This window comes from Scardinius erythrophthalmus (genome assembly GCF_964197995.2).
Source record: "Scardinius erythrophthalmus genome assembly, chromosome: 11".
Classification (NCBI taxonomy): domain Eukaryota; kingdom Metazoa; phylum Chordata; class Actinopteri; order Cypriniformes; family Leuciscidae; genus Scardinius; species Scardinius erythrophthalmus.
The window spans coordinates 33240703-33265901 of NC_138231.1; the positions used below are offsets into that span (position 1 = coordinate 33240703).

The following is a 25199-nucleotide window of genomic DNA, read 5'->3' on the forward strand; positions in this document are numbered from 1 at the left end:
GCGAACACAGGGACCTAGTGCTGCGGCACCTAGCTTGTCTGGGCCTTCGAGTCAACTGGGAGAAGAGCAAACTCTGCTCCGTGCAGAGGATCTCTTTTCTCGGTATGGAAATCGACTCGGTCGCCATGTGCGTGCGCGCGCAGTCACTGCTAATTTGCCTTCGTCAGTTCGAGGGCAAGAGTGCGTTTCCACTGAAACTATTTCAGAGGCTCCTGGGGCATATGGCATCCGCAGCCGCAGTAACGTCGCTCGTCTTGCTTCATATGAGACCGCTTCAGCTTTGGCTTCGCGATCAAGTCCCGAGGTGGGCATGGCAACAAGGCACGCTCCGAGTCCCAGTGACTGCCTTCAGACCTTCACCCCGTGGACGAACCTCAGTTTTCTATGGGCTGGAGTGCCCATAGAACGAGTTTCCTGGCATGTTGTTGTATCAACAGATGCCTCCATAATGGGCTAGGGCGCCATGTGCAATGGACATGCTGCCGCAGGCTCCTGGACAAGACCCCAGCGCCTTTGGCATGTCAATTGCCTCGAGTTGCTGGCTGTACGTCTCACCCTGCACTGCTTCTGTGCGTTGCTCAGGGGTCAGCACGTATTAGTCCGATCAGACAATACCGCCACAGTAGCGTACATCAACCGACAAGGTGGTCTGCGCTCCCGCCGTATGTCGCAACTCGCCTGCCACCTCCTCATATTGAGTCAGAAGCATCTGAGGTCGCTTCGAGCCATTTATATCCCGGGAGACCTGAACCGTGCAGCTGATATGTCTCGGTTTCGGCCTCTCGCTGGAGAATGGGGACTCCATCCCCAGTCGGTTCATCTGATTTGGGATCAGTTCGGGGACGCACAGGTAGATCTGTTTGCCTCCCACGACTCTTGCCACTGTGACCTGTTTTATTCCCTGACCGAGGGCACGCTCGGCACGGATGCACTGGCGCACAGCTGGCCGCGGGGCCTCTGCAAGTATGCGTTTTCCCCCAGTGAGCCTTCTTACGTAGACTTTGCGCAAGATCAGGGAGGACGAGGAGCAGGTAATTTTGGTTGCCCCGTATTGGCTCAACCGCACCTGGTTCCAAGAACTAGTACTCTTCGCGACAGCACCTCCCTGGCCAATTCCTCTGAGAAAGAACCTGCTTTCTCAGGGACGGGGCACCCTATGGCACCCTCGTCCCGATCTTTGAAACCTCCATGTGTGGTTCCTGGATGGGACGAGGCAGGTTTGAGTACCCTACCACCAGCGGTGGTGGCTACCATCACTTCCGCTAGACTAGAGCATCGTCCACGAGACATGCCTATGCGTTGAAGTGGAACCTCTTTGTCAACTGGTGTTCTTCTAAACTTAAAGAACCCACGAAAGGCCCGATCAGTGTCGTGCTTTCCTTCTTGCAAGAAGGGTTGGAGCGAAGGTTGTCTCCCTCCACCCTGAAAGTGTATGGTGCTGCCATTGCCACACATCATGATGCAGTTGATGGTAAGTGCATTGGAAAGCACGACCTGATCATCAGTTTCCTGAGAGGAGCGAGGAGACTGAATCCTCCTCGCCCTCCTCTCGTTCCCTCTTTGGACCTCTCTGTGGTTTTAACTGCCCTGCAGAGTGCTCCCTTTGAGCCTCTGCAATCAGTGGAGCTTAAGTTCCTGTCAATGAAAACAGTGCTCCTGGTTGCATTGGCCTCCATCAAGAGGGTAGGGGACCTGCAGGCATTTTCGGGTGACGAAGCGTGCCTGGAATTTGGACCGGCTAACTCTTACGTGATCCTGAGACCCCGGCCTGGATATGTGCCCAAGGTTCCCACCACACCCTTTCGAGACCAGGTGGTGAACCTGCAAGCGCTGCCCTTGGAGGACGCAGACCCAGCCTTGGCACAGCTCTGTCCAGTACGCACCCTCCATACTTACATAGACAGGATGCATTGTTTCAGGACTTCAGACCAGCTCTTTGTCTGTCATGGTGGGAAGCTGAAGGGAAAGGCTCTCTCCAAGCAAAGGTTGTCTCACTGGATAGTGGACACCATTGCTTTGGCTTACCAGCAGCAAGGTCGACCATGCCCCCTTGATGTGACGGCCTGCTCCACCCGGAGTGTGGCATCCTCTTGGGCTCTAGCGCATGGCGCCTCGCCAACAGACATATGTAGATCTGCAGGCTGGGCGACACCTAACACGGCCTCTGGGCAACCCCCACGTGTGTAGTCCACTGTAAGCCTCTCTGAGCATGTGTCTTTCCCTCGGCAAGCTACCTTGCCACCCCTGGGTTTGAAATATTCCACCTGCAGCTGGACACCCCAGTGATTCTCAATATGCAGCCCCCTGGGGTCATGTGTATTCCAAGTCCCCCCCTTCGGGCTGGGCATAATTGCATATTTCCACTGATATATGCTTCCCAGTGTACCTTGGCATAATTCCAGCAGCCATTAAAAACTATCCCTTTCATGTTAATGTTGTTTTTTCATTGTTTACATGTTTAAATATTCTGAGAATGCATAGTTTTAGTTCTAATGTTTAATGTTTAAACTGCAACAAATGCATTAAAACTTTTTTTTTTTGGCAGCCATTTTGTTTTTATTGTTTATGCCAAAACAGTGATGTTTACAACTTGTTATACGGCAGAAATGGATTCAGCACCTAAAAATCATATAGAAACAACACTTGAAGTACTTTTCCTCAAAAATGCCTACTGCATCTTATCCAGGGCTATTTATCTATTTTGGGACCTGACTATGATGAAACTGCAATGCCCTTACATGTCTCCAAATCAAAATAAGGAAGATGGAGTATTTAAGTCTTCAGGAAGTACAAACCATCATACTTTTTTACCCTTTTGTTTGAACAGGAAGCGTGCCATTTAAAACGCAGCCCACTCATTTTTGTGGCTCTTCTGCAAAGTATGCATATTCTGTGACATAAACAGCTCCAAAGTATACTACACAACTTCCTGCCTAATACAGATCAAGACAACATTACACTTTAGATGTCTGAAGAAAACCACCTCCATTCATGAAAGCACTCGTTCTCAAGTTTTAAATCAGTTTGAGTTGACTTGAGAAAATCTGAGCAGGGGCGGTGTTGTTATCGTTTACTAAAATGAAAACTATTAAAACATTTGTTCAATAAAATAAAGCTGAAATAAAATAAAATATCAATATTTTAAATGAAAAATGAAAAGTACTAAAATCACTAACTGATAAATAAACATTTAGAAATATAAAATGGCAAACATACATAAAATAAGTAAAATTTAAACTAAAATTAAAATGAAAATATATAAATGAAAGCTAATTTAAATTATTTATAAAAACTATAGTGTATAAATATATAAAATATCACTGAGCAGGGTGAATCAGTCTAAATCTATAAGACACTTAAAATTGTGCAACACAACAAGGCTAATATCTAGTCATCAAGAAAGTGAAAGAAACATAAGAGCATTAAAAGGTGAGTGTGAATCTGGCTAATTTAACTCTCAGTGGCCTTGAAAGACTCTTCTGACCGTCTGTGTCTCTATGACAGAGAAACTCTCTCTGAATCACTGTCACAGAAGGACACAAACAACTTTCGCAATCAGTCTGTTAGGAATGATTCATTCATCTTCACGTCAGTGCATTTAAACCATTGTGGATCTACCGGAGGTGTTTTAGGTGCACAGAGAGCATCCATGTGCACAGTAAAGCTCTATATCTCAGCCTTTATTAAAATAATTTGGTGGCTAAAGAGAGTCAACGCCACAGTCTGCACATCTGCAGACATCTACGAGAAGATTGGACTGCAGTGTCTGTCCTTGAACAGAATACGCTTTGTAATCAATCCACAGTTCAGTATAATACAGATGTAACCTCAGGAGCCCAAGCTGTCTGTTATGGATAGGCTATAGTAAAGATAAATGAAGTGTCATGTCTTCAGAGCAGTGAGCCAGTTATAACACTTACTGAATATAACTTGTGCTGAAATAAATGGCAATCTTGCACTGCATATGGCTTAGGGAGAGAAGCCAGAAGAACTGAGACATTGTGAAATTTAACTGACACAACAACTCTAAATGACCATTCAAATAGAAATACAGAAAGTGACAAAGCTTCCCAAACTGATTGCACCTTCAATGCAATAATTCCTGGTCTTTGTGCCCTTTTTATTATTCATTAAGTCATATGGTTTCACAGACACGTTTTTAAGTCTCCTTTAGCCTATGTTTTCTACACAACATAGGCTACATGAATATTCATATCTACTAATAAGTTTTGAGTAATGTAGATTTTGAAGAGTTGTATTAATCCGTCTGTTCACTACAAAGTTTCATTCGGCGGTACTTTTTTTTTTTTTGCAGGTTATCATTATTATTATTATGCAAGGATTTGGTGGCAAATGTTTTTAGTAATTGAATCGCTTACTCAACCGATTCGTTTATAAACACCGAGTCTTTTACAACTTAAAGAGGTCGTTATTTTTTATTTAAAAAATTGCGAAAGAGATTTCAGAAAGAGTTTTACTGTTTAAGCAGCATATACATTTCCTCCGTATTTTGTCAAATGGAAAAATAATCACAAAAACCTAAACAAGCACATTTTACTTCCATAGCCTGTTAAATTACATTTAAAAAATTGTTGTTAACACGACAATGACTCATTTGACATCTGAATGAACGTTCAAGTCAGTCAGCAGAAGATTCGTTCGCTTAAAAGATTCGTTCAAAACACAGATTCAAAGCAACACTATTCGTCGGTGTCTCCAAATGTAAAAGCTTGGCGCATCGCTTATTAGACCTCCAGTAGCCTACACTTACCACATATGTAGATCCGTTTTCATCGGATCGGACCTCCGTCTCGGGGATGGAGAAATGCATTTTCTACTGTAAGATTACGCGTCTCTGACGAAGCTGAAAATGCTGTTAAGAGCGAGAAGGTTCACTGAAAGCTCTCGGTGTTGGTTTGCTGTCATGCAGGGACCAACTTGAATGACGGCGAGCTAACGTTACACTAGCTCTGATCAATCCAGTCCAATCCTGGGTCGAATTACGCCAGAAAAGTTCTTTTTCGCGAAGTGGATTATTTAAAAAAAACTTTCTTAATGTTCAGGGCTGAACTTTTTCAATAAACATCTAAGCAGCAGCCATGTTGCAACTGGAGGTAATTCCACGTTCATTGTCGGCAATTTATCGCCAAATCTGTCCTCTCACTTCCTCACGCACTGTAAAAGAATGTGGGAAGCGAGTCTGCAAAACACCGAAGTGTCGTCGCGAGGCCCACAATCCAATTAACTTTCCAGATTACTCCACGTAAAGGTGCTCCGCGGTTGTCTTCTACAGCCTACATTGGTAGGCTACATACGAACGAGTATGGAGAGGAAACAAATGAAGAAATTGTTTGTCGCAGGATGCATTTCGAGATGCCGACACAGTGCTCGTACTTGTTAGGGCGTTAGGAAGAACACACATAAGTCTACATTGTAGCGAAACCTTCTTCCAGGCAACTCTGTCTGTCTGCTATAATGTATTCAATATGTATCTGCTCGCTCCCGAAGCATTGCAACAGTCTGGATCAAACCATTCTTCTTTAGCCGGGGGTGTTATTGCGTAAAAACGTTCATTCGAGGTCCTTTGGCATGAACATGTTGCAAGCGTAGTTTGTAGAAAACAATTTCTCCATAACGATGTAAACGTATACTTAATTCTGGTTGAAATCGTTTACATTCAATATTAAGTTTAACATTTATATAGGCTTAAATGGCTCTGTGATAACTTAGGCTACAACAAGCAATAGCGCGCAGTTAAACGGAATAAACGGATATTTAAATATTGGCTTAATGATAGTTGGTTAAAAAACATCTTGTTTTTCTCATACAATTCCACGAAAATATGGTCTGAATTCTGAAGTAATTTTTGAAGTAAAAAAAATTAAGCTTCTCAATTGGGTTTATATCTAGTATAAAACCACAATGTCTGTGTGATTTTTGCAGTGTTGCAGCAAACATTGCATAACAAAATTAAATTATTACATTTATTTATTAGCCTAAATTAGCCTGTAACTCCACAGGGCAGCATAGTAGTTAAAACCATGTTGTTTTGTAATTAATAGCCTATAATTCCCATAGCCTAAATTAAAGAAAAATGTTTATTTGATCATCTTTTCTAACAGTAACTTTGATAACAGTGTTGAATGGTTAAGCTTGACAAAGGCACTCAACACTATACCATTTTGTCTAAAATTGAGACAAGCGAATGAGATTTGTCTTTCTGCCATATAAGTCTATCCGGTCCATTATGTTATCACAATTTTATAGAATCTTACCTCTGAGTTGGGACAGTCCAAAATACCCATTTAAGGGGGATACAGACATTTCTTGTAGCCTATTTAAAAATACTTACATTTTGTACTAGGTTATTTCTATGTTAGATAATAGTTAACTAAGCATAAATTAAAAATAATAATAACAGGGGGTGTATGCCTGTACTGTTTATAAAGTCATCCGTATTCGTGGAGTGTGCCTTTCAATATCCAGACTGAATAAATGTAGATTGGCTGAACTAATATTGGAGGTATGGTGACAAGGATCTATATCAGTCCAACAAAGTGAATTATGTAAAAACTCCAGTGTTTTGTAAGCGTTTCGTCTCTATCAAAATTTTACAATGAGAAATGCAAAATATTTGCGCCGCCTTGATGTCATGAATGGGGTCTCGGCCCTTGAACGTCACGTGATCATCGTGTCACATGATTTTGTTTTTGGCGAAAATGAAAGCTAGCATTACAACATATGCGGTATCTACTGTGTATTTATATACTGTTTTATTTGTTTTATTCAGTGCATATGTCGACAGTCAGGATATTGATGTACAGGTGAGACGATCGACTATAATGATTGCAACACAGTTGTACAGCTAAAGGATTAATGAAACATGCTATGCTACATGTTACATTGTTGTCATCATGCTGTAAATTAAAACTCATTGTAAACACATTTTATGCACGCATGTTGTCCTATAATATTTTGAATGCTTTCACCTTTATTTTCGATAGTTATGTCAAATGTGCGAAGGGACTGTACGACAAGACAGTCCTGTTTGGGATTTCTGCCTAAAAAAAGGCCAGATTAAAGGACACTGCTGTTTTGAGAATAATGCCAGCAATATAGACACTATTATAGGGTAAGAAAACTTTCTAGTATTCCACATTTTTTTTAAATTGTGAATATATGTGTGTGTGTGTGTATATATATATATATATATATAATATATATATATATATATATATATATATCCTATTTGTAAATCTAACTATGTACGATTATCTTTATCCTGTTTTAGGTTGGACCTGTCAAACTGCTCTATCAGTCATGTAGAGCACCTGTATAATTCATTCACAGCAGTCATAATGTACGTACCAGATCAGGTTTTATTAATATCTGTGAATGTGTCTTGTTCAGCATTAAATGCAATATCTAAACAATATTGAACTGTATTTACACAGAGATCTCTCCAACAACCCGATCACCAATCTGAGCGATTTCGTATTTCAGGGTTTCAGCCATCTTACACAATTGTAAGTTATGCATGAGCACAGTATATCAAGTTCATAACATTAAATCCATGGGTTTTCAAACTGAGGTCTGGGGACTCCCAGGGGGCCAAAATTGCTTGGGGTCAGTGGACAAATCTAGAAAGAAAAGTGTAACAAATATATAATAAATAAAGTAAATAATGAAAGAAGAAAAATAGATGGATTAAAATAAATGATAATTCTTAAAAATAAATACATAATAAAATGTTTAAATAAATAAATAAATCTAAATATTTTCCAAATAATATTTTACACATATTTATATTAAAATTTCACAGTATAAATTGGGTCTTTATACATGAAAACATGTACATTTTAGGATGGGGGTCCCTCATACAAGGACGATGATATTTGGGGGTCCATGGCATCTACAAGATTGAAAATCCCTTATTTAAGCTAACAAGGTGACTTGACAAATCTTTACTTAGATTACTACCCTCAAAACTGGAGTGTCCGGGGGGCAATTCATCATGGGAGACGGTTGAAGTGAAAAACAATGCCAGAATCTGCGAAGGACAGAAAAATGTTTGCAATCAGACAGCACTGATGCGTAAGTTATCAGTAAACTGGGATCTCAATCTTTCAAATATCTTTCAAGGCATTTCTTGAATGTTGTTTGTCTCTTCAGCCTGGAATTGCCCTGAAAACTCATTCTGCAGCCCATATGGTCCAGGGTTCTTTGAGTGTGGTTGTCTCCGTAATTTCCACGGATACAAGTGCATGAGACAGGTGAGACCCCTGACAAATCAGCCTTAACAGGTTGGCCATCACTCCTTTATTGCGCATGTTCATTATTTTTTCTCAATTGCAGGGAGAGTTTCCCATAGGTAAGGTGCTTGGGATACTCACCGGATCGACAGTTGTGGCTTCATCGTTACTCTGGTTCACTCAAAGACGAAAGGTCGAGACCACTTGAATTTTAAAGAGACTTCTCTTGCTGGAGTGACAAAGGTGCACATGACACAAAATGCATCAAGCTTATTGAAAATGATGCAAGAGAAGAGATGAGAACAGTTTCATACACTGGAAGCTTAACCATCACATGAACATTTTAGTTTCTTGTTTTTTAAAGCAGATTTGCATCGCTTTTTTTTTTTTTTTTTTTTTAAATAACAATGCACAATTTTTTATGTTTTAAACTTTCACTTTCTTTTGACCCTCAAAGTCCTTAACTTTTGTACATTTTATAAATTCTTTAGGTGAATATTGACATTTTCACAGCCTTGAAAAGACTGGTCTGTAAAGGGAAAACTGACCATAGACTGACCTTGCTGATTGTCTTTGGAGGGCAGCCACATGTCTGACAGAAGCGAAGCACTGACATATTTTAAGGACAAATATTTTGTGTTGCTTTAAAACAAAATTATCTTGATTTCAAAGATATTTAAAGTGCTTTCATTTTACAAGGGAGGGGGGAAATGGATGTCATTGGATTGTTATAATTTGTGATTTGTGAAAAAGAATTATATTGTTACTGCCACATACTGCTGTTCACAGATGTCACATGTTAGACACTAACCGATAACCATTTAACCTCTAAAACTGTATGTTTTCCCTTTTTGGCAGAGTAAAGGGAATCTGTTTCATCTGCTAATATGAGATTAAAAAGGTACACACTATTAGTATAATACTGACAGTACATGTTACAATATGCAAATCTCATTTCTTTCAATGTAGTATTCTGTTGAAGAATTCAGCATGTACCTCGGTAAACCAGTACCAAAAATTAAAGACTTGTCACAAAAGAATCGACAAACAACAGTTTATCTAAATTATTTATTTTCTGTAGCCTTTTCAAGGTTTTGGTAATACAAACAAAACCCCTTATCAGCTTTTGCACGGTCTTACATTTGCACCATGTTCCTTTTCCCTTATTCACATCTATGAAAGGAATTCAGCAACAGCAACAATCCAAAAAGGATGATATACATTTCTTTTTAATGTTTATGTCTATGCACTGACCATCATGAAAAGCCAAAACTGAAAGCAAACATGCTTTACCGACACTTTCTTTAAATGTTGTGGTTCTGACACAAGAACAAGCCAATCTGATATTCTTGATCTTGTGTACAACAACTAGAAGTGATTTGAGAATTTTCCTTTAGGTGGATTGAAATGGACTGTGTCATTTTGGACCAGTTATACAATTCAGAATTACACATTTGAAAGGATCACGGCAGTGAGAACATAAACTGTAGCTTTATTTGAAAAGCTTGTTCCATTTCATAGATATGTTTACTTCATGCTAGAAGCCCTGTGTGCACACACTCTTATGTGCAGATGCAAAAGGGAAGCCGAACCGTGTTCGTCTGCTCTTCACTGATCCACGTTCTTGACTCGCAGTACCACAGGCACGGAGGTGCAGGGGATCATGCCCAAGTCAGTAATCACAAGGTCCACAAAATCTGGTGGCGTCACGTCATACACCAAGTTCAGAAGCCCCAGTGATTTAACAGTCTGCCAATTCTCTAGATGGGTCTTCCCATTTCTGGTCACAATCAGGTCATCGGGATCATCTGTAAAAATCCATTAGGGTTTACTTTTTTTGTGTAAATAATGTTAATAACAAAAATGATGATAGTAAATTTACCAATCATGCTACACATGCTAGTGTTACCTAATTCATTGGATACAAAAGAGTCCGTCTGCACTCGTTCACAGAACTTGTAGGTCTCACAGCAGACCAGCACTGGTACATTGTAGGCCTTTGCTACCAGAGCAATCTGGGAAGTTCCCACACGTGACATCACATAGCCATTGGCAAGAAGTCCATGGGCACCAAGAAATACCTTGGATACCTGGAAATAAGAGAGTGCAAGTACTGATTCAGCATTCATGGAAACAATGTTTAGAATGACAACATAAAGGCAAGTTAACTGTAGTTCAAGTACACTATTTAAAATTTAGTGGTCTGTAAGATTTCTTGTGAACAAGAATTGTGAAAAAAGTGTCTCACAAAAATATTTCAACCATATTCAATATTAGCTATGTTTCCATTTAATATTAAAATTGGAATATGGCATTAAACATCCGCGAATTAAACAGCATTTCCATCTCGTGTTCAAGAGAACAAAATCATCACTTCCTGGAAAATATCTGTAAAAAAAAATTGAAATTGCTGAAATTGGAGAAGCCATCATGGCTCTTTTTTCCAACAACATAAGCCGCTTTCCGACCGGAGGAACCTTTTCACAGTTCCTAGAACTATTGGCTATAGTACCCGGATGTCGGCGTGTTCGCACCGCAGGAACTAGGAACAATTTTAGTTCTAGGAACTCCATTTGTAGGAACTAATTTAGGTCCTACTTCAGAGTAGGGTCTAAACCAGCACTATAGGAACTATCCGTGACGTTAGTGTACGCTGATTGACCGAACGCACGCGGAACACCAGCGATAGATGGGTCTCTAAACCTTAAATGCTGAAGAGAAAAACCAACGCAACTTTGAGTGGACCAAGCCAAACATGATTATGTAGGCTAATAACCTTTTTTCATATACTGTTTACTTTCTATAACAGTTCTATCTAATAAGATATTAAACAGTACTATTAGACAGATCGCTATCTAATAAACACAGAGAATGCGAGCATTGTTTGCTCTGGCGTTCTCAGCGCCGTCAAAATAAAGGTCCGTCGCGCCGTCAAAATAAAAGTCACCGTGCTTGTCACTCCCTTACCCCTCCTACCAGTTCCTATGGCCACTTGGCCAGTGCAAACGCAAACAGCAAAACCGAGTTTGGGGGAGAGTAGTTCTTAGAACTGTTTATAAGTGGACAGTTCCTAAAACTAAGTTCCTAGAACTACTTGGTCAGAAAGCGGCTATAGATGACTTGTGTCCCTGAGCGCACAGACAATTGTCTGCTGGTTAGTCCAGTTATCCAATCATGTGCATGTTTTCTTATCAGATAAAAAAAAAAAAAAAAAATGTATGCGCATCTTGGCGTTTCCATCCAGCGTTTTTTTAATGCAATATCCCAAAATACACATAAAAATAGGTGGATGGAGCAAGAAATTTTTTTTCTTGAGCACCAAATCATCATATTAGAATGATTTCTGAAGGATCATGTGGCTGAAGACTGGAGTAATGATGCTGAAAATTCTGCCTTACCAACACGGCAATAAATTACATTTTAAATAAATTAAAATCAAAAACAGTTATTTAAATTGTAATAATATTTTGACAATATTACTGTTTTTACTGTATATTTGATCAAATAAATGCAGCCTTGGTGAGCATAAGAGACTTCTTTCAAAAACATTTAAAAAAATCTTCAAATAATTTTCAACGGTAATACATTAGGGGTGTAACAATATATCGTGTCACAATATATCGCAATACAAAAATGCAACAATATGTATCGTGGATAGTTCACCCAAAATAAAAATTACCCTGTGAGAAATTGAAGTTTTCAGAGTCAGTACTACATTAAAGGAGAACTCCGGTCAATTTTAATATTGAGCTCATTTTTTTGTAAATTTGGAATGCTGTCAGTACAGAGAACGACGACGAAAATCGGTGTTGCCTACACCGTGTTCTCCTCTTTTTAAAATTTGCACCCTGTTGACTTCAATGGGGCAAGTTTTAAACCAGCTTTTAGCCTCTTAACATCCTTGATGTGTCATTACAAGTGCACAGCTAATGTGAGTGATTCCTTCGGAGTGAACACAGTGAATCTGACTGCAGTAGATGTGAAAGATATGAATAAAAATCATGTTAATTCAGCCAGCGCACATACCTGTATTTTCTTCCTGTTTTCGGTCGAAGTCCACAGTAGTCGATTGTCGAGTTCACGCGCATAGGTTTAGTTACCTATGATCACGCGCATGAACTCGACAATCGACTACTGTGGACTTCGACCGAAAACAGGATGTAAATACAGGTATGTGCGCTGGCTGAATTAACAACTTTTATTAATATCGTTCACATCTACTGCAGTCAGATTCACCCGTGTTAACTCTGAAGGAATCACTCACATGACCTGTGCACTTGTAATGACACATCAAGGATGTTAAGAGGCTAAAAGCAGGTTTAAAACTTGCCCCATTGAAGTCAACAGGGTGCAAATTTTAAAAAGAGGATAACACAGTGTAGGCAACACCGATTTTTGTCGTTGTTCTCTGTACTGACAGCACTCCAAATGTACAAAAAAATTAGCTCAATGTTAAAATTGACCGGAGTTCTCCTTTAACTACAATATATTATGTTGAATATAATGTATAATAATGGGGGAATATTAGTGTGTCCTGATAATGCTTATGTCATAGTCTTATGTTACCAGTAAAAAGTGGCCTACATTACTTTAAATATATCTAGCCAGTGACCGAGTTCAAGCATATTAGTCTAAAATAATTCTGTATTTTCAGGATCAGAATCATGAATATATTTATTCTGGTGTCACCATTGTCCAAGCCTATTCATTTACACCCACAATGTTATAGCAAATTTAGCATTTAATCAACCGTACATTTTTTCTTAACATTTTATCATATGTCTTGGAGTATCGCAATAATATCGTATCGTGAGTTCAGTATCGTGATATGTATTGAATCGTGAAATTAGGGTATCATTACACCCCTTTAATACATGCAAGGCTCAACGCTAAGGATTTTTATATTTAAATTGACGAGGCTTAAAAATGATCAACTTCCGTGAAGATGCAGCACTGGCCCCATCGGGCAAGTGACAGTTCCCTCAACTGGCCCTAGTGTTTTTCACGCGCCCTGAATATTTAGTTTAACACAATATATCACGTAACAATCTAAATATTCAAAACCTCACAGTGCCATATAATTATTTGAAATAAAACCATAACAGCAATCTAAGAGTGTCATTATCAAAAGTATACTTATGTAAATAAAGTCCATATGCTGTTCTAAACTCTATAAAACTGAGTAGTTATCTTTGTCAACCTTTTGCTTTACTAGCACCACTGCAGTTGATACTGTGTCTTTAAGAACAAAAGTACCAATCCATAATTAGGCTTATTAATATTTTTAGCTACTGCTGATGTCACACACATAATCACTCCTTTGAGGGTACAAGCACTTTGGAAATAAAGCACATTACCTCGCAATGAGCTAAAAATAAAATGTGCTTGCAAAAATCACAGCAAGCAACAAGCTTTACTGAAAAGAATGACTCACTTCAGGCAGAATGTAGGACAAGGCAGATATGAGCACATAAGTACATCGGATGCCTTTCTTCACAAGACGCCTGAGCGCCTCTCGGCCCTCCAGCCTGGGTCGACTATCAACGACTATGACTCTGAACTTCCTCTGCTTTTCAAAAGCGTCGCACAGAATGTGATTGACAAGAGAAGAGCTGGAAAAAGACAAAAGAGGCATTAAATGCATTAATCCAAATTATTACAGGATTATAGCAATTCAGTGAAAGATCTTACCAGCCATAAACAAGAATGACGTCTCCATTACTTATCTTCTCAATAGCATACTTAGAAATGGCTTCAGAAGCCAAAATGATCTTCTCATTTACGTAACTATCAATACATTCCTGGAGTTTCCCTTTCGCCTGTTGAGAAAACGTTGCTTTTAGACAATCACAGGATCAGGAAGAATACTGCATATTACGGGTGAGCCCGAATAGTCGAAGATTCGATGCTTTGACAGAAGGAGCCTGATTCGACTACCAATCTCGCGGTCGAATCTTCGCAGCGGTGTTATTAAACGAGGATCATGTTATTTTGGCTATGTGAGGGTGCTCAATGTAAGATTTCACATAGAACTACCGGTTTTCTGTCAATACATTAATATATAGCCTATTATGATAAGGCTGTCAATAAAAATGTGCAAAGAAAGAAGTTTTTAATAAATATTTTCAACGTGCGTGCAGCGTGAATAAATCCAAACACCCCGTGACAGATTTAAGTTTCACTTTCGATCCATGACCGACAGAGGAGCGTCTTGTCGGCAGGGATTTAAAACTTTAAAAATGTCTGGAATAAGAAAATCTGAAGATGTTCTGAAAGGCTGCATCAGAAAGGCTGGATTTAGCATCAGGAAAACCATGATCGCACTTTTGCTGGCCAACGTTAACAAGTTGGATTTCCTCAGGACATTCTAAACACTTAACGTGAAAAAAGCTTTTAAAACGCTTAAATGGCACTTTTACGTGCTTAATGTATGTGCACTACACAGTAGGCTACACACCTTATTAAGAAACGATACTATGTGCAGATAAGAACCCAGAATATGAACTATATTCCTATAGAAAGTCACGTAAAGCGTTTTCTTTAACGGTTTTCTATGGGAGGAAAATGCTACATTTTTCCTTTATACGTTTTTCACGTTAAACGTTTTAGAATGTATTTTATCCACGCACACAATTTGAAAAGACTCAAACGGACACAGACAAAGTGAAAGACTGGAAATGTTTTTATACATTTTCTTCTATATCTTTGTGTGATGTTCTGTACATCGCAGCTTTAAAATGTTAAAGCCCCGCCCCCTCACACGAATAGACTATTAGTCGACTATAGGCAAGACTTGATTCTGATTCCACTATGAAAATCCTTAGTCGGGACACCCCTACTGCATATAAATGTCTCTAACTAGTGATTCTGAAAACTCTTACCTCCTCTTCTTTGCATTGACTGGGTATATTTGAAATTTCCTTCTTGATGTACTTGATGGCATTGCCCATGCTGGCCGAAAGGGGCCGACACTGGCTGAGAAAACTGTAGGGGTAAGGATTGGCAGTGTCTGTCAAATAACCATTTCCATGTAAGATCAGAGTTCAAATGAAATAATATACATCTGAGCATGTGCTATATAAATCTTCACAAGGAAGAAAGTAAACCTGATATAGGGTGAAAGCTTGTTCACAAGGTCCCTTGACAACTCCTCATTTGGAGGTGTGCTATAGTCTTGAATAACCTATAAAATGATTGCTGGTTAATTAAATCCAAAAATTAAGAACTTCTGAGCAATTTTATAGGTTTGATTATGAATTACCTGTTTAAAGGCATGTAGTAGGGCCACAGATCGAGCATTGGATCCTGCTATTATGCCCTGAGAGTACTGGAGACCCAACCGAACAATGGATGGGTGAATAACTGTGGCAGGGATGCTGCAAAATAAACCATATCAAACAATACAAGTCAACCAACTAATTCATTTAGGTTATACATACTTCATTTCTAATATGTCCAAAGGATAAAAAAGGGAGATTTCTCCTTATATGACCCTTTTAAGTTAATATTCTAAATAGAAGACACATTTTTGTTACATTACCTGATTTGCTGAGTTGGAGGGTTTTTTCGGCTGTATTGGTGTAGGTGGGAGAACAGGCTGACCTTGTAGCCATAATCGGACCTCAAAGGAACCTAAGAGAACAGAGCAAACAACAGCTTTTAATGTGAATATTTTGTTCCCTCAGGGACAGATGTTGTGGAGGTCACATCCTCCCTCCTCGGGTCAAGAGCTGAGACTGCAACAGAACACTGTGCATGAAGACATACATGACGTGCACTACTGAAGAAGGGCTCCACAGAGGACTTCCCAAGCTTTACGCTAGTGTTATAGATCTACACCTAACAAATAATAAATTATGAATCAAGAAAAAAGAAAAAAAAACTCACTCGAAAGTTCAGCCACATAACACATCTAGCTCATCACATGAACACAATGAAATGAAGATCATCACAATGAAATCACCAATCTCCAACGTACAATAAAATCAAATTTGAGTTAACTTTCACCAAGAATTAAAAATACATTAAACAAAGAAATAATTTAACAATTCACTGCACACAAAAGTGTGGAGCCAGACCTTGACTCCAGTTATATTTAAACCGCATCCTTGCCCTGACTTCTGTAAGACATGGGAAGGACCTGGGTTAAAAACGCTGCAAAAGAGATCTCAGAAAACACCTGGATGAATCCATCCTCCGTCAACGGGTGGTAATCAGAAAAGAGGCAAAGCAGGACGGCATTGATTTGTCTCACCTGCTGTCTCTCAAGCTTTTTGGCCAACTTCTTCAATGCAGCGGGGTCGTCCACCTGAACGTGCTCTGGTAACCTTTTTACTACTAACAAGAAACAGAGAAAAGAATTGTAAAACTGCTCAGTCTCTACATAAGCACCAGTCAAATGCAGCCACTTCTATGAGTGAATCTGTGAGTCATTGTGACTCGTAAAATATCTCGCATTAACATTCTGACAAGAAATGCTGCTAGTTGAATCAGTTTGTTTGATCAATGTTTTGCAAAGTCGTCAAACTCAATTTGAATGTAAGTAAAATATGCATTGAAATGTGACATTAAAGACTGGAGTAATGGCTGCTAAAAACTCAACCAAAAGCTTTGCCATCACATGAATAAGTTACATTTAAAAGTAAATTAAAACAGAACATTTTAAAATTATAATATTTCACAATCCATTGTGTAAGCATAAGCATGTATGCATTTGTACTAAGTGCAAATAGCAACAGGTGCTATTTACACCAAATGAACAGTTAGGCTAAACACTTTATTCCCAATATTAAATACCTGTTACACTGAAAAAAAAACATTATTCGTTGAATTTAATAAAAAAATGTATCGTAAGTGGTTGCACACAATTGATTTTAGCTACATTTAAACAAATGCATTAAGTTGAAATCAATTGTGTGCAACCACTTACGATAAAAAAAATTAATTAAATTCAACTAATCATTTTTTTCCAGTGTAGACACTTTATTTCCACTTTTCGAACATTTTAAAATAAACGCTTCTTCAAGCTGATATGCGTAAAGGTTTATTCGAACTTAACAAAAATCGAGTTTCTTTTGTAATTTTGTCTGGCTCAGCGACAATGGTGGGCGGAGTTAGTGCAAATGGCCTTTGCTAACACTTGGTGTAAATAGACACTACATTTTTTTTTTATATATATTTGAAATAAGGGAAAAAACAGCAGCATTATTGGAATGGCTGATAAAAATAGGCATTCATCAGCCACTGTGAGAATTCCCAAACTTCCCATCCTGGAATATCCTTTTCCGATGCATTGAATTACCTGGCTGAAGCTCACTGGGGGAAGCTTTAGGCTTACTGGAGGTGGATTGCTGCCCCCCTTCCTTCTTGCCCTGTTTTGATGTCCGTTCTGAGTCTTGCCGTGCCCGGCGCTCTGCTCGCAGCTCTGCTTTGGTCTTTACAGGCTTCTCTGCAGCCGCAAGAGATTCAGATGCAGATGCACTTACAGGCACAGGAGCCGCTGCTGAGATCAAAGGGCCCATCAAATAAAAAGCACCCCAAACATAGACTATAGACTAAAAAGGCTATTAAAAGACTATTTAAGCCTATCTAGGTCTGTTTTTAAATGGTTAATTCAACCAAAAATGAAAATTATGTCATTAATTACTCACCTTCATGTCGTTCCAAACACGTAAGACTTGTTCATCTTCAGAATACAAATGAAGATTTTTTTTAATGAAGTCTAAGGAGATTTCTGTCCCTCCAGTGACAGCTACGCAACTACTACTTTGACACTTTAAAAAGTTCATAAAGAGATTGTAAAACTAATCCATATGAATTGAGCGGTTTACTCAATTTTCTGAAGAAACTTGATCGCTTTATATGATGAACAGATTGAATTTAAGCTTTTATTCAAATACAAGCATTGATCAGCGAACACGAACAGAAGCTCAACCGAACCTGCTTGACGCACGAGAATGAACCTCATTGGTTCTTGTTGAAGCTCAAACGTGCTGCATAACACAAGAATAAACCTCATTGGCTCTTGTTGAAGCTCAAACGTGCTGCGTAACACAAGAATGAATCTCATTGGTTCATGTGGAAGCTCAAACGTGCTGCATAACACAAGAATGAACCTCATTGGTTCTCATCGAACCTCAATGAACCTCACAAAACCACTCAATTCATATGGATTACTTTTACAATCTCTTTATGAACTTTTTCAAAGTGGCAGTTGCATAGACTGTCTATGGAGGCACAGAAGGCTCTCAGATTTCATCAAAAAGACCTTCAATTGTGTTCCAAGGATGCACGCAAGTCTTACGTAACGACATGAGGGTGAGTAATTAATGACAGAATTTTTATTTTAGGTGAACTAACCCTTTAAGTCCCTACTTCCTTCAAAATAGCCAACTCAGAAACTAAATATTAATCTGGTCTCAATAAGAGAGAAAAACACCCTTACATAAACAAATAATTCTCCTCAAATTATCCTATTTTAAATCAAAAATTGGATTAAAATTAAATTAGTTTTAATAAACTTTAGGTTGCAGGAGAATAGTTAAGCAACAGCACAGTGGACTGAAGTACCTTTATGTGTTGGGCTCTGAGTGACAGGTTTTGATGGAGCTTTCTCTTTCTCCTTTTCCTTCTCTGTAGGAACCTTGTCATCTTTTTTATTCTTTTTATGCTGCTTCTTCTCTTTCCTAAGACGCTGCTTTTCTTCTTTGGTCAATTCCTTACCTTCAATCTATAGATAAAAAAAAGGGGAATCACAGTTTGCACGTCTTTATCCGCTGTCTCTGGAAACTGATTTGGCTTAAAATTGGCTTTTGTTTCTAAAACCTAGTCTGCATTTTGGGCATCTTAGCATACTGATTCTCTGCAGAGAATGTGGCTAAGAAGCCCAAAACGCTGTCCATGTAACCTAGGTTTTGAGACAAAGCCATTGTGTTTGTGATATCTAGTTAATAAAAAAAAATAAAAAAAAGTAAAGACCTACCTTCGATCGTACAATTTCTTGCACCTTGCCATCTCCATCTATGCCACATATAAAATGATTTAAAACGTATGCAAAGTTAAAATTGCTCTATATTTGCACAAACGATATTAGTAGAATATATATTTTTGTTTAGAGTATAAGGTTGAATTAATGAAACATCGACACTGACTTTGCAGTGTTATTTCATCATAACGTTACTGGTTCACACTCGATCATTACCAAACTAAGGAATGTTGCATAAAGATTCAGTTCATATTACAAATCATCACGTTACACATGCAAACAATAGGGAACATCGTGATCCTGTATATATAGTTAGATTTTAATACATGTTCAAAATGTCAAACACTGCATGATGTAATTTCCACTGTGCATTTGTAAAGTCTGCTGTGACATGGCAGAGTGGTGATCAACGGCGTAACACGCGGTAACACAACCTCTCTCTTAATACTTTAAACGACTGCTTATGTACGTGTTTAATTCAGTAACAGCACGTGTAAAAAGTTGAAATATCTGTATATTTCACCTGCAGCATGGTTGATGCTGTCAATCTGTCTCCCACCCGATTCCGCCATGTTTCACTTCTTCGTGACTTCTCGCTGGTAATCTGATGTGAAAAGCAGTCGTGAGGAATTACGTCGCCCTCTAGCGATTGAAACGAGTGAGCTGAACTTTTATGTACAACAATTTATTTACAGTGACAACGTACCCAAATGCCCAAGCTGAAAAACGTCCTTACGTTTCTTTAATTAAATAGACGCAGCATATTCGCGTACAGCAACATGTTCTCATCATGTTGAAAAGAACAAAAAGTTGTTGTCAGAAGTGGGATTCGATCCCAGGCCACAAGGGGAAACTGTGACCTGAGCGCAGCGCCATCCTGACGTACCCCACGTACTTACGTCATTACGTTAAATAGTAATAACGTATTTTTTTTTTTTTTTTACAAGTTTTGTCATTTTTAGTAACGGTTTAAGCTTTAAAATATTGTTGTTTGCTAATTAAATAGTGCACCTTAAGCGAGTTTGTTTCAATTATTGTAAAATTTGTAAAGATTTTAAATTATCAATAACTTGTGAAGATTTCATAGTAACTTAAATAAACATTCTTATTTAATGAAAAACAATCACAAACAACTATATTTCAGTGAATAAAACATTACTAAAAACGACTAAACGTGAAGTTCATCGACTTCAAAACAAACTATGCTAATGAAAAAGAGTGAGGCAAACCAACTGCAACTCTGATTATTATTCCCCATGTTGCACAAGGCTTGTTTATTTTTTATCTGGTCTTTTTTTAATAGGCCTATAGGGCCTACATTAGCCTACTGAACCCCTTTAAATCCATTAAACAACATTATTAAACAAATTGCATTTAAATTAATGAATAACCTGATATTTTTTAATATAATACTAAACTCATTTAAATCCATTAAACTACAACAACACTGTTTGACCTATTTAAATGGGTTTAGAATTGTATATAAAAAAATACCAGATTAATAATCTGAAAAAATTAACCGTGTGCAACATGGGGAATAATAATCTGAGTAATTTACAGTTGGTTTGATACCTTTTGGCCAAACGGTGTTGTAGTTTAATGGATTAACAGTATTGCACAAGGCCTTAAGTTTAAGTTCTAAAATTAGGCTATTATAAAAGTTAAAAAATGCTAATTCCAAAAAACAGAGCCTTTTTCTATAAAAGGGATATTTTTGTGAACATTTTACTATTAGTTTGATAATGTATAGTTAAATAGTTTAACTGATTATAGGTCTAATTTATATAGGCTACATTGTATTTAAGCCTTGCTATGCAACGGGAATTTGTTTATGTATATCTGAGTTGGTTCGGGCTCAAAACATGAAATACGCAGAGTTTAATGGGTATAAAACCAAATGTCTAAAACGAATGTCACTTTACCGTCGTGTTTAAAGTCATCAGAGCTAACTTACTAGCTTTGTATTCAGAAACAGCGCGTATTTATACGTTTACATTTGTAAATTTTACCTGTAGCATAATTGATGCTGTCAACCTGTCTCCTACCCGATTCCGCAGTTTAATTTCTTCGCGACTTCTTGCTAGTAAACTGATTTTGAAAAGGAATTGGGATCATTTGCGGTGCATTGATTCATCCGGTGACAGTTGCTCTTTCGTTTCGAAGCACTCCAGAGCCCTCTGGTGGTCAAAGGAATGTAAACATAGGCTAATGCTAAAAAAGTGACAAATCAGCTAGACACAAATGTTTTGAAATGACGGTCTCATTTAGTTTGTGTTTTTTATTCAAGGGTTATATTATACATAATTTGTAATATCCTAATGTATAGGCCTACTAATATTTAGGACTCTATAGTATAGCCTATCTAACTATATTCCGGTGAAATATTGTCGCCACAGAGACGGTAGCCTACCACTGAAGATAGTTTTCATATATTTATTCATAAATAATATTTATTCAAAAATAATTGATGGTTGAATGCTGAAATTGACAAGTACGAATAAAGTAGTGAGCTGTGTAAAAAAAAAAAAAAAAAAAAAATATATATATATATATATATATATATATATATATATATATATATAGGCTAGGCTAGGCTACTTGTTGCAGTCACCTAGTTTTTACTAGTATTTGTTTTACTTGTTCCATCGATAAAAACAATACCACATTGGCAGTCAAGTCGTGCGATATGGCACTATCAGCACGACTGGGACTGATTACTTGATATGGCACCCCTGCTCGTGTGATATTGCTCATATCACAACCACCTAATAGTAAATCTGGTAACTTGGTAATACCTGTGAAGTGTTCGTGATGCCAGAGCTGCCTGCTATCATTTAGCACCCACAGGATAAAGAATAAGCAGAAACTCAATCCCCATAGAAAAGTAACACATTTTCTAATCTAACTGAAAGCATGACAATGTATCAGATTATTAAAACACAATGATTTAAAATGTACTTTAAAGAAAAACGTTTAATTTGACATTATTACAAAGTGCACTTTAAAAAAAAGTGTGCTTAAGAAAGTACACTTAAATTGTCTTTTATTTCATTAATATTATATTATCTGCAAGTACAGTTTTTTAAAGATTTGAAGTGCACATCCAATACAATGCTTTTTCACATGATCAATGAATGATAATCAGGTACTGAATGATTATTATTAAATTAAAAATAATTTCTATTATAATTAAGAAAGGAGAAAATTAACACAACATCGCAACAGTAAAATAGTTTATTGAATTTTCAAAAAAAAAATTGAAAATTCTGTCAGTAATTACTCACCCTGATGTCGTTCCAACCCCGTAAGACTTTCGTTCATCTTCGGAACACAGATTAAGATATTTTTGCTTAAATCTGAGAGCTGTCTCACTCCTCCATAGGCTTCTATGTTATTGAAACTTGCCGGCCCAGAAAGTTAGTAAACACAATGTTTAAAATAGTCCAAGTGACTACAGTGGCTCAACCTTAATTTTATCAAGCGATGAGAATAATTTTTGTGCGCAAAAAACCTAAACAAAAATAACGACTTTATTCAACTATTCATTTTATTTTATGTGGGCCTCTGGTGAGTTCTGGGTTGTACGTCAGAACGTAGGCTCACTATTGGCCGACGCTGGTCATGTGTGTGATGCGTGTGACGTACAACACAGAAGCGCTACGCTGTTACGCTACGTGAACTCAGAGGCCCACATAGAAGAAAATGAATAGTTGAATATAAATTTTTGTTTGTTTTTTCGCACAAAAAGTATTCTCGTCGCTTGATAAACTTATGGTTGAGTAGTCTGTAGTCACTTGGACTATTTTAAACATTGTCTTTACTAACTTTCTGGGCCGCCAAGTTTCAATAACATAGAAGCCTATGGAGGAGTGAGCCAGCTCTCAGATTTAATCAAAAATATCTTAATTTGTGTTCCGAAGATGAACGAAAGTCTTACGGAGTTGGGACAACATAAGAGTGAGTAATTACTGACAGGATTTTCATTTTTGCGTGAACTATCCTTTTAAGGGTTAGTAGTACATTTTAAGTCACAAAAAAGCACACTTTAGTGAATAACTCTCTAGTAATCTTTGGTCTATGTTGGCTGTATTCACGACGCAGTAGCTGGTTGAAGGGGACCAAACCTCGCAGAAACACCTGACTTGGTTCCATTTGACCAGCCACAGCAAGGCGTGCTTCAGGAAGAGAGAACGGCCAGGCAGACTAACAGAGCTTATGTTGACATTCTTCAGTTCAGAAAATCTTTCTCGGTGCTTACCTGTTGTGAAGACAAAGGAGAGAATAAATAAATAATAGGCCTTCTAAAAAATTGGCAACAGATTGCCTCATTACAAATTGTTTCTTCAATAAGATTTTTTTTATTTTTTTGTGCAATTCAATGGATGAACATTACTACCAACATGAGTTTAGCATTGTTAATTACTGTTGTTTTTTTTTTTTATTTAATGTGCAGATAGCTGCGGAAATAATTCAGCATAGCGTCTTCTTTAGGAAACCCCATAAGGTTTGTATAGCTCTCATGGATTAGTAAAGTAAGGGACAGCTGTACTCTGTCAATCTGCCCTGATCTGCAGTATCTATGGGTCAGTGAGAGATGATCAGGGTGTGGAGGCCTACGGCCAGCCAAATCACAGAAACAACAGCTTTACCACCTCATCCACTCTACAGTCTTATAAATAAAGGTCCCAAAAGGGGCTTTTCACAATAATGTCATATAATAACTAATTTTGGTTCCCTAAAGAACCTTTCAGTGACCTGAAAATAACATTTTTTTTCTTTGTGTGAAGAACATTTTAATCTAAAGAACCCTTTACCACTATAAAGACAGTTTTGTGCAACAAAAAGGTTCCATGGAACCACAGATGCCAATAAAGAACCTTTATTTTTAAGAATGTATGTGCATGCAGCTGAACTGAAGTATTCATCTCAGAATACACAAATGTGTGTCAAACTTTAAATTGTTCGATTTAAGGTTTTCATCCATCACACTGTGTTTTATTTGCATGCTCTATTCCGTGGTGATGGATTCCCCCTGAAACCACACACTTCCTTACATTCCATAACTTGAGTATTCATATGGGCATATAAGGAAGCATGTCTTCACAAGGGGCAAATTTCAGTTTCCCTCACAGAATAGACAAAGCTGTCAGGAAAAATGCACAGGTCATACAGAGAGAAGAGATAACATTACTGTTTGTTTGTTTGTTTGTTTGTTTACAATTCATTATCATTTTTATTCTGCTTCATAACTATAAAAATGTTAGATAACTTCAACAACATTGGCCAGAACGATCCAAAAAAGCAATGTTTTAGCCCTTCACTAAAGCGAACAAACAAAAAATGATAAACTTTGTTGAATGAGTAATATTACAGAAAAACTGAATTTACCTGTATGTAGTTATCCTGTCCTTTCCATAATTATTCTTTGTGTTGACACGTATCTGTTCAAGGAGGAAAGCAGCCAAGCAGAAGAGGACTAGCACATCTAGCACTCGAACATCTTTCTCACATTTAAAGAGACCAGAAGGTTTCTCATTCTGCCATGTAGCAAGTCCAATATGCACAAACTGCCCTTTTTTTTACTCCTTCTTGATATAGTAGCTTGATTTACAGTGGATCAAAGACGTGCTACGACACCTCAGGTGAAAACCCAGTGACACGCTCATACCTCCATTTCCTTTAACAGCACCATTTCCAGTGGAAGAGGTGTAAAATCTTCCATTTGCTGCCTCGTAAAACAGAGAGAGATGTCACCCAGAATCTCAGTCCAAATCAAATTGGAGCTATATACACATATAGCTTCATTCATTTCTGCTAAGAAAGAAATGAAACATTTCAAAGAAGATATCCTTTTAATTCTTATAAATCGCAGGTTGTTCATCCCAGACATGGAGTTTGGCTGCCCTCATTTAATCTGAAATAATTTGGAGATATTTAATCTAGACTGCTTCGCCAATTAAAGA

General features: G+C 37.9%; 3 protein-coding genes across 8 annotated transcripts in view; 1 reads left to right on the forward strand and 2 right to left on the reverse strand.

Annotated features, from left to right (window-relative positions):
* Positions 1-5546, reverse strand: part of snx17 (sorting nexin 17) — a 31060-nt gene extending 25514 nt beyond the window's left edge. Inside the window, exon 1 of one of the 2 annotated variants that reach the window (XM_081377921.1) lies at positions 4772-5546. In XM_081377921.1, the coding sequence (XP_081234047.1) occupies positions 4772-4831 (60 nt within the window). In that variant the 5' untranslated portion in view covers positions 4832-5546. The remainder of the gene's footprint in view (positions 1-4771) is intronic. The other variant, XM_081377920.1, reaches the window with a different exon arrangement.
* A 1127-nt stretch (positions 5547-6673) lies between these two features.
* atraid (all-trans retinoic acid-induced differentiation factor) lies at positions 6674-9297 on the forward strand. Its single transcript, XM_081379274.1, has 7 exons — positions 6674-6824; positions 7005-7132; positions 7292-7360; positions 7455-7526; positions 7973-8094; positions 8173-8273; positions 8356-9297. The coding sequence occupies exons 1-7, from the start codon at positions 6699-6701 to the stop codon at positions 8458-8460; spliced, it is 723 nt and encodes a 240-aa protein (XP_081235400.1). The 5' UTR covers positions 6674-6698; the 3' UTR covers positions 8461-9297.
* A 9-nt stretch (positions 9298-9306) lies between these two features.
* On the reverse strand, positions 9307-24658 carry eif2b4 (eukaryotic translation initiation factor 2B, subunit 4 delta). Of its 5 annotated transcripts, none has more exons than XM_081379272.1 (14): positions 24625-24658; positions 19760-19840; positions 19234-19271; positions 18822-18981; positions 17554-17751; positions 16507-16589; positions 15793-15884; positions 15514-15628; positions 15359-15435; positions 15134-15236; positions 13944-14071; positions 13687-13864; positions 10162-10342; positions 9307-10060 (listed from the first exon to the last, which is right to left on the reverse strand). In XM_081379272.1, exons 2-14 carry the CDS (start codon positions 19806-19808, stop codon positions 9861-9863), a joined length of 1602 nt encoding a protein of 533 aa, XP_081235398.1. In that variant the 5' UTR covers positions 19809-19840; positions 24625-24658; the 3' UTR covers positions 9307-9860. The 5 variants fall into 5 exon arrangements, with proteins under 5 accessions (XP_081235398.1, XP_081235399.1, XP_081235397.1 ...); XM_081379273.1 differs by having other exon boundaries at positions 16507-16586; positions 17554-17754; XM_081379271.1 differs by having other exon boundaries at positions 17554-17754; positions 24625-24650.
* Positions 24659-25199: the final 541 nt, after the last annotated feature.